This window comes from Anas platyrhynchos, chromosome Z (genome assembly GCF_047663525.1).
Source record: "Anas platyrhynchos isolate ZD024472 breed Pekin duck chromosome Z, IASCAAS_PekinDuck_T2T, whole genome shotgun sequence".
Lineage (NCBI taxonomy): Eukaryota > Metazoa > Chordata > Aves > Anseriformes > Anatidae > Anas > Anas platyrhynchos.
In genome coordinates this window covers 20,674,421-20,693,010 of record NC_092621.1, presented here as the reverse complement: position 1 = coordinate 20,693,010, position 18,590 = coordinate 20,674,421, and the positions used below count along the sequence as shown (strand labels likewise).

The following is an 18,590-nucleotide window of genomic DNA, read 5'->3' as shown; positions in this document are numbered from 1 at the left end:
AGAAGCGGAAAACAAGTAGATGCTAATGCTTTCTAAATTTAATAATTGTGGTGACTTTTATAGGGGGATCAGATATGTCTATTGAAACATAATCACAGAATCACCTAGGTTGGAAGAGACCTCCAAGATCAACTAGTCCAACCTCTGACCTAACACTAACAGTCCCCACTAAACCATATCTCTAAGCTCTTCTAAACATCCTTTAAAGACCTCCAGGGGTGGTGACTCAACCACTTCCCTGGGCAGCCCAATCCAATGCCTAACAACCCTTTCGGTAACGAAGTGCTTCCTAATATCCAACCTAAACCTCCCCTGGCACAACTTTTGCCTATTCCCCCTCTTCCTGTCACCAGGCACGTGGAAGAACAGACCAACAGACCTTGCTACAGCCTCCTTTAAGGTACCTGTACAGAGCAATAAGGTCACCCCCGAGCCTCCTCTTTTCCAGACTGAACAATCCAAGTTCCCTCAGCTGCTCCTCATAAGACTTTTCTCAGATAGGTCTTTTTGCTAATGAACCATAATCTCTACAGGGAAAAAAAAAAAAAGTATTTTATCGTCCTTTTTTTTTTTTTTTTTTTTTTTATGTACAGTTTACTGGAAATGATTTTTTTTCCTTATAGAATAGTTTGTCCTCTTCCTGCCTTGTTCATTTGCCCACTTCTGACTGTAAAAAAAGCATTTCATCTAAACCACACCGTATTTTATATTGTTAGATACTAAGCCCCTGCTTTTTATTACAATGAAGGCTGCTTACACTTTTTATCTACAATAAAATCAGCCCAAAGGATTGAGTGTTGTCATAGGACATCTAAGTTCTAGGTGGTGACAAATACTGGCTCAACAGATTGTTAAATAACTTTTGTAGCAAGACTTTATATTAATTAAAAGTATTGGTCTGTGGTTCTGATCTAATGAAAAGTATTGGTCTGTCATTCTGATTGTGAATATCTCCTTTAGTACCCCTAGATATTTTTCTGAAGAGAAAGAGCTGAGTGTATGTCAGATTATGGTGTCTGGGGAAATGGAACATTGAAATTCAGATTAATCCATTAACAGATTTTCGTTCAAGTAAGGAAAAACATTTTAAGTAGCTGCTCATGGAAATGATGTTACTTTATAATGGCTGAGTTCAGTTGTCCTGTTAACGGGTCTTATCCTGCTGTTCTGTACACATTGCACATTACCTCTTTAAATATGTGGCAACTCCTCTTGGTGCCTGTACTGCAGGGTGTCAAGTTAATTGTTCTTAGTGCTAGTATTACTGAAGAAAATGGAACTGATCTGTGGACTAATACTTCCTTCTTCTATCACTTTCTCTGTAATATAGCGCAACTTAAACCAGGAACTGAAATCAGTGTTAGTGGTCTTGTTGATGTTGTTAATTCACTGATGTCCAAAAAAAATGATCTTTTTAGTTTTATAAAGCTATTGCTGCTCTCTGAAGACCATACTTCAGAATAGACATATGATGGCAGTATTTCATAGTATAAAAGAACATAAGTCTCTATACAGACTGTATTGTTGGGGAAATTAAAAATAAAATAATTAAAAAATGGAATTTATGTGGAATAGTAGACTAAAAGAAGTGGTATTTTTTGTTCATCATAGATTTAAAATAATTGCTTTCATAAAGTACGCTTTTATTATTTTTCCTTTTTGAGGAATGGTGCTGTCTATGCTATTCCAAAGAAAAAGGAGTGGCAGCAGGTATTGTATTAGTTATATCTTAGTTATGATTTCATCCAATTATTTTTCTGTCTGTGGATTAGCACTTCATTTCCAGTTTAAATTTTGTTCTCAATAAGACAACATAAATTTGTTTTTGTAGTGTCAATTGTATCTCTGTTTTAGTCTATGTTTGGGCAATGTTGGTTTTCAGACCCTGATTAAATCTTATAACTCTAAAAAAAATCAGAAAAATAGACAAAAGTGGGATGCATAGTACTTCTGCATTCTGTGGCACTGTCCAAGATTGAGTTAAATTTGTAAATACACCGTTATCACGTTTCACATATGACGCAGTACAGTTAAACTTGTCTACATAATGTGGCTGACACCTGATAGCAATGTCATTCTTAACGTAAGTTGACCTTTTAGTTGCTGTTCAACTGAACAGCATGATGATGTTCTCTTTATAATTCTCAGGAATCATGGCTTCTATGCTAAGTACAAAGGTGATTCCTCTCCTTTGTGGCACAGGGCTGCTTTCGCAGGATTTCTGATTTCACCTTAACGTAGATAACAGTACGGCCTTTCACGTGTGGCCATATAATTGTACGCAAAGAACCTTCACCCCATTGAAAACCTGGATACTGTGTGTGCTTCTATAGTGAAATTCTTATTCACAGAGTAAAGCAGGATTGATAAAATAAAACAGAAAAGTATATTGCACTAACAAAAAGTATATGTAACCAGTCCTCTGACATTAAAAAAGAAATCTTTCATAAAATAATGATGATTTGTTGCTGCAGAATGAACAGGAAGTATGGTTATAACTGAAATGTTATTGTCATCACTGTAAATGTGAATGCAGCAAGCTTAAGTAAATATTAGCCTTCCACCGGTTATTACAGGTCTTTGTCTGCTATCAGTCATGAACAAAACTGAGCACGTTAATAAAAATTTCTAGAATAGCTGGAGTCAGTTATTTTAATTACAAATGAATAAAATAAAAAACCCTCATAGGATTGACTGGAAAAGGTGTTGTTGGATCAGAAAACTCACTGTTATCTTGTTTGCAAAATTGCATTAAAAATATTTCAAAAGTGAAATTTAATAACAGTATGCAAAGATTAAATAAATACAATTACTTTTGTTTTTCTATATATCCGAGGTTCCCTTTTCATATCATTAGTTTGTTTCCTTGCCAGCTGTGAATAGAAAAAAGGCACTTTGTAGTTCAAGTAGTGGTCATGATGTGATGGTACACTGAATTAAGAACATCTCATTAAATAGATGCTAGTAGCTGACATAGTCTGATTTTGGTCTGTGTATAGCTCTTAACCTCTTGTTTGTTTTGTATTTCTGGAAAATGCAAGGTGACAGGTATTAGCTGTTCCTAAATGTATTTGAAAAGTGTTTTTCATTGTCCTGGTATTTATGGAGGAGGGAGAGGGGAAAAGGGTAGGAAGGGAAGGCAGAACTGCAATCCTTTTGCATTATTTAATTGTTGCATTTGCTAGTTAGTTTGAGGTAAAAGTTCGTAATCTTCATTTGTAAATGGGGACCACAAAGATAAATACTATAGAATCTGGAAGAAAACAAAAACAAAGAACAAACAAACACACATACACAAAACAGAAGATATTCAGCATTCCCCCCTCCTTTCAGCCTCCCTGAAGGTTCAGCAGTAAGCAAATGGAAAGAATAACCAAACAAAATTGAGCACGCATCTGATGCTTAAGCCCTCCTCCAGCACTTTTTATGTACATAACCAGAAGTCACTCAAGCAGCTGCAGCACATTAGTTCCAATAGTTTAACAGGCAGCTTTATAGCTCCAACAAAGGCTGTGCTAAAGCAGTTTCTTCCTCCTGTGCTCACCCGCTATGATAGCTAATAAGTGATCTTTGGCAAGAGGACGGTGAGAGGAGCGGTAATGTTTAATAGGTTTCTGTGAAGGAGTTAGCTTGCTTCTTTTCTTTGCAGATCATTATCTGTAGAGAGACGCTGAGGGCAGGCGTCACCATGTTGAAAGCAGAATAGGCTGAGCTGGAGCTCTGCACGATTCTTGGGAGCAGACGTAGAAAGGAAAGCTGTCAAACCGATATTAGGTTGTAGTAGAGCTTACTAACAAGCTTATCTGGGAAACATGGCTCAGCAGACAAGTCCGGACACCTTGACTGTTCCTGAAGTGGATAATTCTCACTGCCAAAATCCGTGGTTAAATGAAGATCTTGTGAAGACCCTGAGGGAAAACCTGTTGAAATATGAGAAGTCCAGGACATCTAGGAAATCTTCATCTGCTTCTCCCCGCTTGTCTCCAGTTATTTCTCCTCGAAACTCTCCCAGGCTTTTGCGCAGGATGCTTTTGAACAGCAACATACCAAAGCAGCGGCGTTTCACTGTGGCACATACCTGGTAAGCATTGAGCAGGTTGTCATGAGACATCAGGTTAACTTGTCTTCATAAAGCATTTATCTCCTTGGTGTCAGGGATTTTTTTTGCTTGCTCAATCTCAGCATGATTCTGCCTGGTTGAGAGACAGTTAAATAGTTCTAATTTGTAAATCAAGTTAACTTGAGTTGATCTGAAGTTTAACACAGTGAGTTAGATTCCAAATGAAAAGTAGGAAAACATATATTTGCTTCCAAATCTACTTTACTTCTCCAATTTTATTTATTTATTTATTTATTTTTGCTTCCCCTTCCCCCAGAAACAAAAATTGGAGTCTTAAGAAGGAACAGTACTTCTCTGATTCTGTGCTGTTCAGGCTAGAGTTGTTGTTCTTCTTCATATTGTTCTAATTTAATGTGCCACTTAATGTTGGCAATAAATAAAATTTATTAATGAGCCCCTGCCCTTAAACACAAAACCAGGATAGCAGGAGTTTATCTCTTAACAGAATTCAAATTAAGAAACACTTGATAAAGCAGAGTGGAAACAGACATTTTTATGAAATAGTACTTTATTAAACCAGCTGCTAGAATGAACAAAGGAAAGACAGGAAGGAAATCCCTTGTGAAATGATTCAGTAGCACTATTTTTTTTTAATGGTCAGTCATTTCTTAGCCACGTGTTTGAGATCAAATCTAAAAAAGAGATTGATTTTGTTGCATCCATCTTCTGTAAAACAGCAGTATAATTTCATTACTATTTTTTTTTCCAAATGATACATACCAGATTGTTGAAACTCCATAATACATTCCTGTTTGCTTTACTAGTCATGATATCTTGATGTCTTCTATGTTTTTGTCCTCATGAGGTTTTCTACCCATTATTTTTCAAATAAAATGTAAGTAAAGAAAGGAGGGGTGTGAAATATATTTATAGAAAGTAAATCATGCATTATAAGCAGTAAATGGATATATGCTATTCAAGCTTATTTTCATTTGCCTGAAATTAAATCTGCACCATAGGAATGTGATAGGAATATATCTTTTATGAGCATTGCATTTTATATACACATGTACCTAAATCTTTACAATGTACGTATTTGCAGCTAAAAATGTATTTGTGTACAGTGTGTTAAAATATCACAGTAAGTACATTTAAGGGGAAAATGATATAATGTTGCGGTTAATCAATGATTCAATGATAAATATATGAAGCATAATGAACAATAAACAATAAAGGTTTCTGGAGAAGGATGGTTAGGGTAAGGGAATACTGAAGTGCATGGATGTGTAGCTAAGACAAAATGAATCAAAGGCAAGCAAGTTTAGTTTATGGTACATTAAAATGTAATAGCAAAAAAAGTTACTATAACTGCTATTTTTCAGAGTGCTATATACAGACCTGGTTTAGAGTAACAAGATCTCCTCTGATAGTATTACCCTTGAAAGAGAGGTGGGAGAAATGTGTGCCTTTTTACTTAAAGAATATGTTTTGAAACCAGTGTGCGTGATCACTGTGTGTGTAACACAGTGTATAACTGTGTGTGTAACAGAGAAAACTGGATGAAGTTAGGAGACTTCATTTTCCCTTAACAGTTATGCGTAATCTGCAAAAATATTAAGGTTTTCTAACTGTTGGTCTTCATAAAAGTCTATAAATGGGAACATGCAGGATGAAAAGCAAATTTGGGCAGAACTGTTTTATGTTGTAAGCTGAAAGTAAGTCTGTCAAAAGATTACTGAGGAGATTTATCGTGTGATTGTGTTATGGACATTTCAAGAAGACAAAGGAAATATATTAGAAAGGAACAGTGATGAAGGGAACAAGCAGATTCAGGCAATGTGAAAGGGCAAATCTGGCATAGTATTAAAAAGTATAATTTTATTTAAATGCATTTTGTCTAGTGCACTGTTCACACAAACATTAAAAAAATTAATATTGATCTTATTGACGCCACCAATAAAAGGAACACCATTCATACCATATTCCTGACCTTCTTGAGCTTGCAAAATTACCACTTAGTTCGGAATGCTATTTTTTTTTATGGTATATGTATATGTGTATATATACACACACAGTTCCAAACATAAGAATTAAATTTGTAACACAAAAGACATTGTCGTGTTTTGCAATGATATGAATGAAATACAGTCACAACAGGTCTAGTGCATGAGAAAAACTCATTTAGCTGCTACATAACTCCCTGATTTCTGGAATGCAAAATGACATACAGATACAGGGAGTGGGAGGTAGGCTGATGAGTTCTTCTAACAACCCTGTTCTTCGTTTCTGTCATGAGGCCTGCAACTCTCCTCCTGCAGTGGCTTGGGATGTAAAACTTCTGACACCAAAATGCATTTACTGTATTATGTGACTATTATCCTGTTAGCATGAATAAAAGCGTTAATAATCTTAATCATGTGACAGGAATATTCAGTTTGCATAAATTCAGACTGCACAAATGACTTGGTTATGAACTGTCAAAATGCCTTCATTTGTTGTTAATGTGATGAGGTATTCAACCATAAGATGCAATGTTCATGAACATGTCCATTTAATACTGTGGGGTGATGGTGTATGCATAAAAGAGGTTGTAACTACTTGTGATTTAAAAGGTTGATGTATGTAAGCCTTTATTATCTCTGTAAGAAGCTCTATGGTTTACCTTTCCAGAAAAGTTGAACTGTTGGTTCTCAAAACCGTATCTTGAGACACTTACTAGAAGTTCTTAAGAAACTGATGAGGCCATTTATTAAGTTTTCTTGCTGAAGGAATTGTTTTCAGAAAGGTGTGACTTCATAGTTTTTCATTATTTTTATTAATAACTTAATAAAAGGCCTCAGTGTACTGCATTCAGAAAGGTGGTTATATAATTTGATTTCACTTGTAAGAGTGTAATGGGAAATTTGCTAATGTTTCTTCCAACACAGAATTCATCTGAGTTAAAAGTCTGGTAGCCTCAGACATTTTGAGTCCTCCTCTCCTTCCCATTCTTCTTTGTTGTCACCTACCTGTAACTCTGAATGCATTTAATAGTTGTCAGAAAAACTTCCCAGTTACTAATTCTAGGTGTTTAGAGGGGAAAAGTGCTGCACTTAGAGCAGGTTGAAACAGGAGACTAAATAGTAGAGTTACATGGGATCTTCATTTTTGATGCAGGAATTTTGGAATAATTTAACACTTCAGAGAGTGTTACAGCTAATCTTGCTGGAATTGTAATTATGAAATTAAAACCAATTAACTCATTTTGAAATTCTAGAATCACAGAATGGTTCGGGTTGTAAGAGACCTTAAAGATAACCCAGTTCCAAACCCCTGCCATTGGCAGGGACACCACCCACCAGACCAGGTTGCCCAAAGCCCCATCCAGCCTACCTTGAACACCTCCAAGGATGGGGCATCCACGACTTCTCTGGGCAGCCTGTGCCTCACCACCCTCTGAGTGAAGAATTTTCTCCTGATATCTAATCTAAATCTCACCTCTCTTAGTTTAAACCCATTCCCCCTTGTCCTGTCATCATCAGATGGAGCTCTCCATCTTTTTTTATAACCCACCTTCAAATACTGAAAAGCTGCAGTGAGGTCACCCCGGAATCTTCTTTTCTGTAGGCGGAGCATCCCCAGCTCTCAGCCTGTCTTCATAGGAGAGGTGCTCCAGCCCTCTGATCATCTTTGTGGCCCTCCTCAGGACCTGGTTTAACAGCCCTACATCCTTGTTGTGCTGGGGGCCTCAGACCTGGATGCAGCACTCCAGGTGGGGCCTCATAAGGGCAGAACAGAGGGGACAATCATCGCCCTCCTCCTGCTGGCCACTCCTCTGTTGATGCAGCCCAGGATGCAGTTGGCCTGGACCACTGTCAGTCTACAGACAGTGGCAGTCCATAGGAAACAACTGGAAAGAATCAAGTGTTTCAAAGCTTTGTGACCAGGAATTCAAATATACTCAAAATCAATTCAAGTTCCTCAGAAATCTGCATTATATTGAATTAGTGTAAAAGCAGTCATAATGATTTGAGGTATGCTTAGCGTAGTGATGGGGCAGCACGTATTACAACAAGATACAAACAAGATAAGTTAACTCTTCTGGTGCATGCTTGACAAGTTTGGTTTCTGAATTGTCTTGGTTGGCTATTTCCACGCCTTTTCTAGCCACCTGCTGCCTGGTGCAGTTTGGCACGGGTGGTCATTAGGGTGGGATCATGCAGACTGGGATCTGTGGGAGGGAGACTTGACTCTTCCCCAGCTGTGTGAACAATCAGTGTGTGTGACACGTCCAAAGGTCTGTGGAAGGATGTTTAGATACTTTAAATCATACGGATTTAGCAACTCGTGGGAAGTCAGCTTTCCTTTATTTTCCATGAAAAATTCCTTTCTGTAGGGAAGGAAGGAGAAGCAAGAAGTATAAATATTTGGAGCAGGCTAGTAACGTCAGTGCAACATAGCAACTAAATTAAATCTATTTAATTGAAAGTATGAAGTCATGACTTGCATGTGCTTGATTTTTTTTATTTTTGGCATTTTATGTCTAATATAAGACATATTAGACATATGTCTAATGTCTATATAGTTTTGGACAGAATATTTGCTCCCCTTGGGATTTATTTTTGTCTGTGTATTCAAATAGAGTAAATAGTGATAAATAACATTCTTTTTATTACACAAAGTGGGTTTGGTTATCGTGGTTTCTTTGTTATTCTTCCCCTTTGATATCTCTGTCCCTTCTCTAGCTCTTCTGAGGCTCACTTTTTGATGTTTGGGGTTTCTATATTTTGTTAGATTTTTTTTTTTCATGTGCACACCCAAACCTAAACATTTAATATGCTTATTGACTGTAAAAATGCAATTACGTACCCCTTTATAGGTAGCACTTTCATCTGAATTCAGCCAGCCTTTGTCCCCACCCATAGTAAATATTTTTACATTGACTTTGGCGCTGACGTATGACAATAGATGCCTTAGAAATAGGTTAGATAGATATGGGTAGGGTGTGCCATTTTAAGTTTCAGGAATGTGTAGCAGGCATAAGGGTATTGATAAACTCAGGTCTCTTGTTTATTTTTATTTCACAACATCTTTTCATTCAGTTTTAGCAGTAGGTACAAAGTACAAAAAAAACTCAAAAGTGTTAGTTACAAACATTTTGCTGTTCTGAAGTCTGCCTAACCTGATGTGGTTCTCTGGCTGGATGCAATGTATTTATGCTGAAACTGTACGAAACTGTAGTTTCATTTTGGAATAACTTCAGTGTAGTCTTTTTCTTACTACATCTTCTTCTAATTTTCAAAGCGTATTTTCTTCAAAAACTTTTAATGTGTGTCTGTGTTTTTCTTTCCTTCACTACTCAGTGCTTCTCAGGCAAATGAAGTAAATTGGTGTATGAAAAGTATTGGAAAAGGAAGACCAATCAAAGTAGGATAGGATGATAGCTGCTAAGAACATTAGGGAAGGATAGTGTAACGTATACATACATGGGGAATGATGTGTATAAAATACTCAGCAGTGTATACTCTATATTAACAGCTGAAACATTCTAGGGAATTTTGCAGAGTAGTTCAAACTTCAGTGGATTTTTTTTTCAGTGGATTTTTTTGAAGACTATTTCAGACTAGTTAGACTGCGGCATATTTTTCCTAATTTTATGAGAAAAATTTTATTTTTTTCTGAGTTTCTTTTATTGATTCTTTGATTTTTCTCACTTAAGTTTTATTCATGCTTTCTAGATCAACTGACCAAATAAAGTTTTAATCAAGGCAACAACTGACATATTAGTGAACTCTCTTCCACTCTTTTCCACACTTTTTAGATGGACCTACTGCTTTTCTGGATGATATGCAGTGAAGATCCCATACTAGTGTAAATAAAGGATGCATGAATTATTTCCAGAAAATAATGTATTGATGGTATTGTCACAGAGACATTGCAAATATGTATGATAATATATCATACATATATCCTCATGTACAACAACAGGCTTGCAAATACAGTTTGTGTATTTGATGGAGTCTGGGAACACATATCCTTGGATTGATGGGGCAGAGGTGAAGAATGAGGTAGGGGAATATGATGCTGTCCAGTAGATACAGAATGGCTTGCAGTAAGCTGAGGATGCTGCACAGTGGTTTTAACTACTGAGAGGAATTTATTTTTTCTGCCAAACAGGAATGATACTGTTTCCACAGCTCAAAGCTGAGGAGAGACAGATAAAGATAAGAATATAATCCATTTCCCCATAAAGGAAGAAGCAAAGGCATCATCCCAAATGGGAGTCATGTTAGAGTAGAACTCTGGATGGTATTGTAAAAGAAACCCAAAAAACACTTCAGAAATCCAATAAATTGTCTAGGTAGATTAGCTAGTACAAGATTTTTCTTCTATAGAGCACCCATTGCATCTCTGTTTCTAAAATAAAACCCATTTCAACTGTTTGAGCCTTTCTGAATGATGTACCTGGTAGATCTTGAATTTCTTGGAAAATTTTAAAAGCTGAAGTGCTTTGCCTAGACCATGGCATAGTCTGATCTGTTTTTTAATGTCATGTTCTGTATTGGACAGAATTTAATATAAATTATAAATAATTTATCATAAATAGAACTGAGTTCCTGGTTCCTGCAGTTCTACTTCCATTTCTCTCTCTCCCTCTCTCTCTTTTTTTTTTTTTTTTTTTTTTTTTTTTTTAACCTCAAATACAAAGAACTACTCTGTAAGAGTGTTTTTGCATCCACAAATTTTCATGATATCTTATATTATATTGAAAGCTATTAGGTGTGACTGCAAAGGTTTTAACTCTGGTACCCTTCCAGCATGACAAATTCTCCAACTTCTGTATTGTTTTTATGAATTTTACAAAAAGTTATTGTACCTTTTATAGAACCATTTTATTAGCTTACAGTATAACATCTTAGAAAACTATGCTCAAGCAGTCTCCCATGTTGCTTCTTGTTGGATCACTCTGCATTTTGCAAACTTGCTGTCTTCACTTTCATTTTGCATGTGTATTTTACTGTTTTCTTTGTGTTTGGTAAAACAGATTATTTATTCTTTCCACAGTTCTTGCAATCCTGTCTGTTCTGCAGTTTGAAGCATCTTCAGTGCTTTTATTCAAGCTGAAATTGGTAGCCTTTTCCTCAGTTTTGAATCTGAACATCACTGTACCTTGGCTTTATATTAAAGATTGAACAGATATTCTATAGTTACTTGTATGCAACCTCCTCATTTCAAATGTGTCATAAAAGTTTAAGAAATTTGTTTTCCTTTTTAATTTCTTGTTACAATTCGTATCTCTAGTATATGACTTTCTTCTAGGAATACATATTCTTAAAACTTCTTTAACACAATCTAACAACTACCCATCTATTCCTTTCACACATTCTTGAAGAGCTTCAGCTTCTTCAGGATTTGTAGGTTTTGCTCCATTTTTAATTCTAATGAAATTTCTTCTTTTTCTCATGAATTAACTTTTTGGTTGTTTATTTTATACTTCTTTCATCTGGTACCAAGTACCTTTATTATTATTATTATTTTCATGGATGTTTGAGGAGGACACTGAGCTTAACGTTTTTAAGAGTTCATTTCAACATAGGGAAGTTAGCATACAACTGAGAAAGCAGAGTGGGAGAGGTGTTTCAGCATCTCAGTCTGGCAAGGTACTAGTCCCATGAGGTGCAACTGTTGACTGGAACAAGCAAGTTTTCTTCTGTCAATGGGCAAAGTACTGACAGACTTCTGGTTTATGCAGATGTACAGTGAATTGTTTGTTAGCAGAAGGCTTCTTTCTGTCCTGATCTGGGGAAAACGGCCAATCCTAGAACTGCCTGTAGCTGGAGCAAATTGCTGGTACTTGGACTGCTTTGCAGTGGTGTGGTCTCTCATTTGTGGTGGGATGCACTGCCAGACGTGTCCTTTCACTCATGCTCAACTGTTTTGTTCTTGGTGACAAAATAATATTGGTAATATTGACATCTTCCCTTGATGCGAAATTTTAGGTAATAATCTTGTAAATCTCTACTATTTTATACAATGTATATCAGTATGTTTAATAAATGTATAGTGGGTTTTGAGTTTCCATTTTCTATACCCTTAAAGCTCAGCAAGCCATCTTTTTTTCTTTTTCCTTCATCAGAGATGGCATGACACTACACGTACTGTGCTTCTCTGTTCGTTGTTTGCTCCCCTCCCAGAAAACATTCCACATCTACCCATTAATTTCAACATCATACCTTTGCAAAGTCTTTTCATTCAGTTCTTTAACAAAAATATGTACATATCTTGTCTGTGTTATTCAGTGTATCAAATTTATCAGTACTCAGTAAATATTCTTATTTCAGTTAGAGCTAATCAGTTACAATTTCATTGTGAAGGTGCTCCACAAGTATGTTCCTGACTAAGAACATGATGTTGATTTATTGCAGACTGCACATTTATGGAATATAGATTATTTAAATAAGCTTTGGAATGCTTTAAATTGTCTTAGTGTTTAACAATGTATGTTGTACAATTATGTATATTTGCTTTATGGGCCAGACTAGCTGGCATATCCAAGAACTTTGATAGTATTCTTTAAGACACAAATTTATCTCTCTTATCTTCTTTATTAAATAAGTTAAAGGAAAAGTAGATATTTCTGGTGTCCATTTTAATATAATAATTATCCAGTTTATTTATTCAAATAAATAAATAATCTAGCTTTGTGCACATGTAGTTTTCTTGTGGGGATGGTATTGTTCACAAAATCAAAACAGCTAGCTGTTTTATTCCAGTCTTTCCAGAATCTTGCTCTGCAGCTGCAAGAACCTTTATTGTCTGCTGTATTTTCATGGGTACAGTCACAGACATTTAATTCTAGAAAGGTGTTAATTTACAATCATAGCATGTAGCACATTGCATAATCAAAAGGAAAAATAAAATGACTTGTGCAAATGCATGCGGTCATAGGAAATAGATTAGATCACATAATTAAATGTGGAAATCCAGCAAGATCACAGAAAATATTAATTAAAAAGCCTAAGAACTGACTTCACAATGAGCTCTTTTCCCAAATAAAAAAAAGAATTTACTACAGAAGAAATATTTGAAACATTTTAGTGTTAGTTCAAAAAAGTATCACTCATTTCAGAGGACTGCAAAGTATGTAAGAGAGGGCAAAGTTAGATGCTCCAGCCACAAAACAATTATTTGAGACCAATTATGTAGAATATCCTGAGTTGGAAGGGACCCTTAAGGATCATCAAGTCCAACTCTTGACACCGCACAGGTCTACCCAAGTTCAGACCATGTGACTAAGTGCACAGTCCAATCTCTTCTTAAATTCAGTCAGGCTCGGTGCAGTGACCACTTCCCTGGGGAGCCTGTTCCAGTGTGCAACCACTCTCTCTGTGAAGAACCCCCTCCTGATGTCAAGCCTAAACTTCCCCTGCCTCAGCTTAACCCCATTCCCGCGGGTCCTGTCGCTGGTATTAATGGAGAAAAGGTCTCCTGCCTCTCGACACCCCCTTACGAGGAAGTTGTAGACTGCGATGAGGTCTCCCCTCAGCCTCCTCTTCTCCAGGCTGAACAGGCCCAGTGCCCTCAGCCGTTCCTCATACGTCTTCCCCTCCAGGCCTTTCACCATCTTCGTAGCCCTCCTCTGGACACTCTCCAACAGTTTCATGTCCTTTTTATACTGTGGTGCCCAGAACTGCACACAGTACTCGAGGTGAGGCCGCACCAGCGCAGAGTAGAGCGGGACAATCACCTCCCTCGACCTACTAGCGATGCCGTGCTTGATGCACCCCAGGACACGGTTGGCCCTCCTGGCTGCCAGGGCACACTGCTGGCTCATATTCAACTTGCTGTCTACCACGACCCCCAGATCCCTCTCTTCTAGGCTGCTCTTACTTCTTGTGACAGTCACAGGCTGGAAACCTTACATGTGGTTCTCTTGTGAGTTGCATACATGTATATTCAGTGGCTGTATGAGGCTTATGTATCAGAGAATTAGTTACAAGCAGAGTCACACAGCAGTTTGTAATATTTGGTGCAGTACTGTAGGAGCAGCTGTGATAACACCAAGCCTTTGGCCTTCCATCAGTGATGACTTGCCAAGAGCAACAATATTAAAGCATGTGGTGATTTGCATAAATAAAATCAATGAATATCAGAGAAGTTAAATACCACCTTATGATAAGTGTTAGCAATTTAAAAAGTAACACTAAGGCTGACGCATTCTGAGTTCAAGATTGACTGTATCTTTCAATGCGTAAAAAATATCTCAACAGAAAAGGCATCGTGGCTGTATTATGCCACCTTCATTCCATGTAGGAAAGTCATTGGTTCATAAGTGATTCTTCCAGAACCTCCATGTCCCACACTGTAGTACATGGAAGTAAGAAAGAAAGAAAGAAGATGTCAGATTTTGCTGGTAATAATCTTATGTTTTCATCGGAATTTGTCAGGACAATGGTATAGCCTTTTCTATGACCTGTGCAAGGATCTCTTAAAGCAGCTTGGAAACTGAAATCCTTTAAAAGAGCGTGCTTCCCAAAAATACAATTTTCACCATGTTCCTACCATACATAATTTTATTTATTTATTTATTTTTGTCAAGATTGTTTTTGGATGAGTCATTTAAGACTTCTCAGAACTCTCTACTCCATTCAAAGGCTATATTACAATGCCAAACTTATCTCGGTGCTGATGAATATATGTAAAGGATATATACTTTATGAATCTTCAGGAATGTGTCACTGAAAGTAATTTTTTTAGTCAATTATTTTGCAAACTGTCAGTTTAAGCTCAGTGTCTTGTGAATCCGTAAGAGATAGAATTTGTTAAAATTTTTTAATAATTTTTAAATTAAATAGATCTGCCTGAATAGACAGCATTGAATAGGGCTTCACAACCCCTCCACTTACTGGAGTATTTCTTGCAAATAACATTGACATGCAGTGAAATATCTGTCATATGAGTTGTGAGTCATTCTGTAGTTAAAGGGTTAAGAGCAATGTATCAAAGAAAATAACTTTTTTTGTAGTCTGATATCACTTGGATATTGTAGGTGTTCTAATTTTCTCGAGACCCTAATGTGCTCTACTTCTGCAACTGTAGGCTTGTAAGACCTCTGAATTTTTGCAGAGCCCTCATTGAAACTGTATGAAGAAATGACTCTCTTTCCACAGTTCTGAAAACAAGATCATGTTGGGAAGATAGTAAAATAAAAGGCCCTTATTCTAACAGGTTTTGTAGCAACAATAGAGGCACAAAATAATTTTCTTCCAATGCAAGGTAGTGACACCTGTATGGTAGCAAAGATAAAAAATTCATGCTGTAGCAATGCAAATATTACAGTACTGAGATTCTTCTGGAGATCAAATATTTTAAAGTTGTTTCACTCTGAAGAGAATGTAAAAAACAATGGATTTCAAAAGCAAAAGGATTTGAACTTAACAAACTCAAATTAGCTATTAGAACTTGGAATACAGTTAAAATTAGCTTTGTCTCTGTGCTCTGGAGAAGAAGGGAAGGGAAGGGAAGGGAAGGGAAGGGAAGGGAAGGGAAGGGAAGGGAAGGGAAGGGAAGGGAAGGGAAGGGAAGGGAAGGGAAGGGAAGGGAAGGGAAGGGAAGGGAAGGGAAGGGAAGGGAAGGGAAGGGAAGGGAAGGGAAGGGAAGGGAAGGGAAGGGAAGGGAAGGGAAGGGAAGGGAAGGGAAGGGAAGGGAAGGGAAGGTTTGATTTCATAAATAAACTTTTTCCATCTCCTAAGTCCACCAGAAATGTAAATCTTGTTTTCTTAAATGTAGAATACATAATGCTTTAAACAACTCCAAGGGCATGAACAATAATTTTTCGCTATGCATGGGGACATGAGATCAGGCAATTCCTAAATATCGCAAGTCAGGCAGGCGGGGCAGGAGGCCGGCGTGGCTGACCAGGAACATTCTGATGGAGATTAGGTGGAAACAGAGAGTGTTTCGCTAGTGGAAGGAGGGCCGGGTGTCATGGAAAGAATACAGGGATGCTGTTCGTGTTTGTAGGGAGAAAATTCGTGTGGCTAAAGCACACCTAGAGTTGAAGCTGGCTGTGTCTGTGAGAGAAAATAAAAAGGGTTTTTTTAGATATGTGAATGGAAAAAGGAGAACTAAAGAATACATAGGGCCGCTCCTTGATAGGGAAGGTCTCCTCACAGACAATGACATAGGCAAAGCAGAGACGCTTAACGCCTTCTTTGCCTCTGTCTTCAATGCCGATGATGGGCTTCGGGACCCAGGGTGCCCCGAGCTGGAGGACCGGAACGGTGGGGATGACAAACTCCCAACCGACCCTGAACGTGTGCGGGATTTGCTACTCCACCTGGATCCCTACAAGTCCATGGGTCCGGATGGGATTCATCCCCGGGTGCTGAAAGAGCTGGCGGATGTCATCGCGGAACCTCTCTCAAATATTTTTCAATGATCCTGGGAATCTGGAGAGGTCCTGGTAGACTGGAAGCTGGCAAATGTTGTGCCGATTTTCAAGAAGGGTCAGAAAGAAGACCCTAGCAATTACAGGCCTGTCAGTCTCACGTCAGTGCCTGGTAAAATCATGGAGAAGATGGTTCTTGAACGTATTGAGGCGCACCTGGGGGACAAAGCAGTCATTGGTCCCAGCCAGCATGGGATTGTGAAGGGTAGGTCCTGCCTAACTAACCTGATTTCCTTTTATGATAAGACCACCCATATGGTGGACCAAGAGAAACCAGCTGATGTGATTTTTTTGGACTTCAGCAAGGCTTTTGACACGGTTTCCCATAGGATCCTACTGGACAAAATGTCCACCATACAGCTAAATAAAAACATCATACGATGGGTGAGCAATTGGCTAACGGGCAGGGCCCAAAAGGTTATGGTAAATGGGGCTGCGTCAGGCTGGCGGGCGGTCACCAGTGGGGTCCCTCAAGGCTCCATTTTAGGGCCGGTACTTTTCAATATTTTTATAAATGATCTGGATGTAGGAATAGAAGGTATTTTGAGCAAGTTTGCTGATGACACCAAACTTGGAGGAGTTCTGGACTCTGTTGAGGGTGGAAAGGCCTTGCAGAGGGATCTGGATAGGTTGGAGAGCTGGGCGATCACCAACCGCATGAAGTTCAATAAGAGCAAGTGCCGGGTCCTGCACCTGGGACGGGGAAACCCCGGCTGCACGTACAGACTGGGCGATGAGACGCTGGAGAGCAGCCTAGAAGAGAGGGATCTGGGGGTCGTGGTAGACAGCAAGTTGAATATGAGCCAGCAGTGTGCCCTGGCAGCCAGGAGGGCCAACCGTGTCCTGGGGTGCATCAAGCACGGCATCGCTAGTAGGTCGAGGGAGGTGATTGTCCCGCTCTACTCTGCGCTGGTGCGGCCTCACCTCGAGTACTGTGTGCAATTCTGGGCACCACAGTATAAAAAGGACATGAAACTGTTGGAGAGTGTCCAGAGGAGGGCTACGAAGATGGTGAAAGGTCTGGAGGGGAAGACGTACGAGGAACGGCTGAGGGCACTGGGCCTGTTCAGCCTGGAGAAGAGGAGGCTGAGGGGAGACCTCATCGCAGTCTACAACTTCCTCGTAAGGGGGTGTCGAGAGGCAGGAGACCTTTTCTCCATTAATACCAGTGACAGGACCCGCGGGAATGGGGTTAAGCTGAGGCAGGGGAAATTTAGGCTTGACATCAGGAGGGGGTTCTTCACAGAGAGAGTGGTTGCACACTGGAACAGGCTCCCCAGGGAAGTGGTCACTGCACCAAGCCTGTCTGAATTTAAGAAGAGATTGGACTGTGCACTTAGTCACATGGTCTGAACTTTTGGGTAGACCTGTGCGGTGTCAAGAGTTGGACTTGATGATCCTTAAGGGTCCCTTCCAACTCAGGATATTCTATGATTCTATGATTCTATGAAAATAATAAATCGGGAATGAAAGGGAGGGAGAAATTTTAAAAAGAAACATCAAAGGGAGGGAGAGAAAAAGAACAAATAAATCATTTGCATGTTGAAGTGTAATTAAACAAAATTGGTTTGTTGGTGATGTTGAAGTGAATTTTATCCTGAGACTATTTCCAGATATGTTAAAATTACTCTGGTATTTTGCTGTACAGCTTTGAATTTACGTTTTCCTTTTTCATAACACTCCATACATTTAGAAACTGCCAATCTGGCTATAGAAAAAATTTAGTTCAGAAAACATAAGCTACCTATTGTTATTTCTGACAAACTTAGAACATTCATGAGGTTCATGAGATTTCCTCATGGACAATGTAGCCGTGTTATTTTATTGGGGTTTTGGGGTAGGGGATGTAGGGGCGGGAGAGAGAACAAATGGATTGAATTAACATCAGCATGGCAAAATCAACAATTTCCTCGCAAACTTATTTTTCTCATCCATTTAATGCAGCATAAATAACAGAGCAGGAAGATTTTATTGTGCTTTGAGCTTTACTGCTTTCAGTAATTACAGACCAAAGATGCCAGTGGAGGCCCAGGTCTGAACATGTAAGACCAGGGTGTGGGTGGTATGTTGCCAGATTGCTAGAAGGCTGTTGAGTTTGCT

General features: G+C 38.5%; 1 protein-coding gene across 4 annotated transcripts in view; it reads left to right on the top strand.

Annotated features, from left to right (window-relative positions):
• The window catches only part of PDE4D (phosphodiesterase 4D), a 674,141-nt gene that overhangs the window by 294,492 nt on the left and 361,059 nt on the right, over positions 1-18,590 (top strand). The window contains exon 1 of one of the 4 annotated variants that reach the window (XM_038170326.2): positions 3,462-4,081. The exons of the other annotated variants lie outside the window; for them this stretch is intronic. Within the exon in view, the coding sequence (XP_038026254.1) occupies positions 3,813-4,081 (269 nt within the window). The 5' untranslated portion in view covers positions 3,462-3,812. Of the gene's footprint in view, positions 1-3,461; positions 4,082-18,590 lie in introns of those variants that run through there. 4 annotated transcript variants of the gene reach the window in all.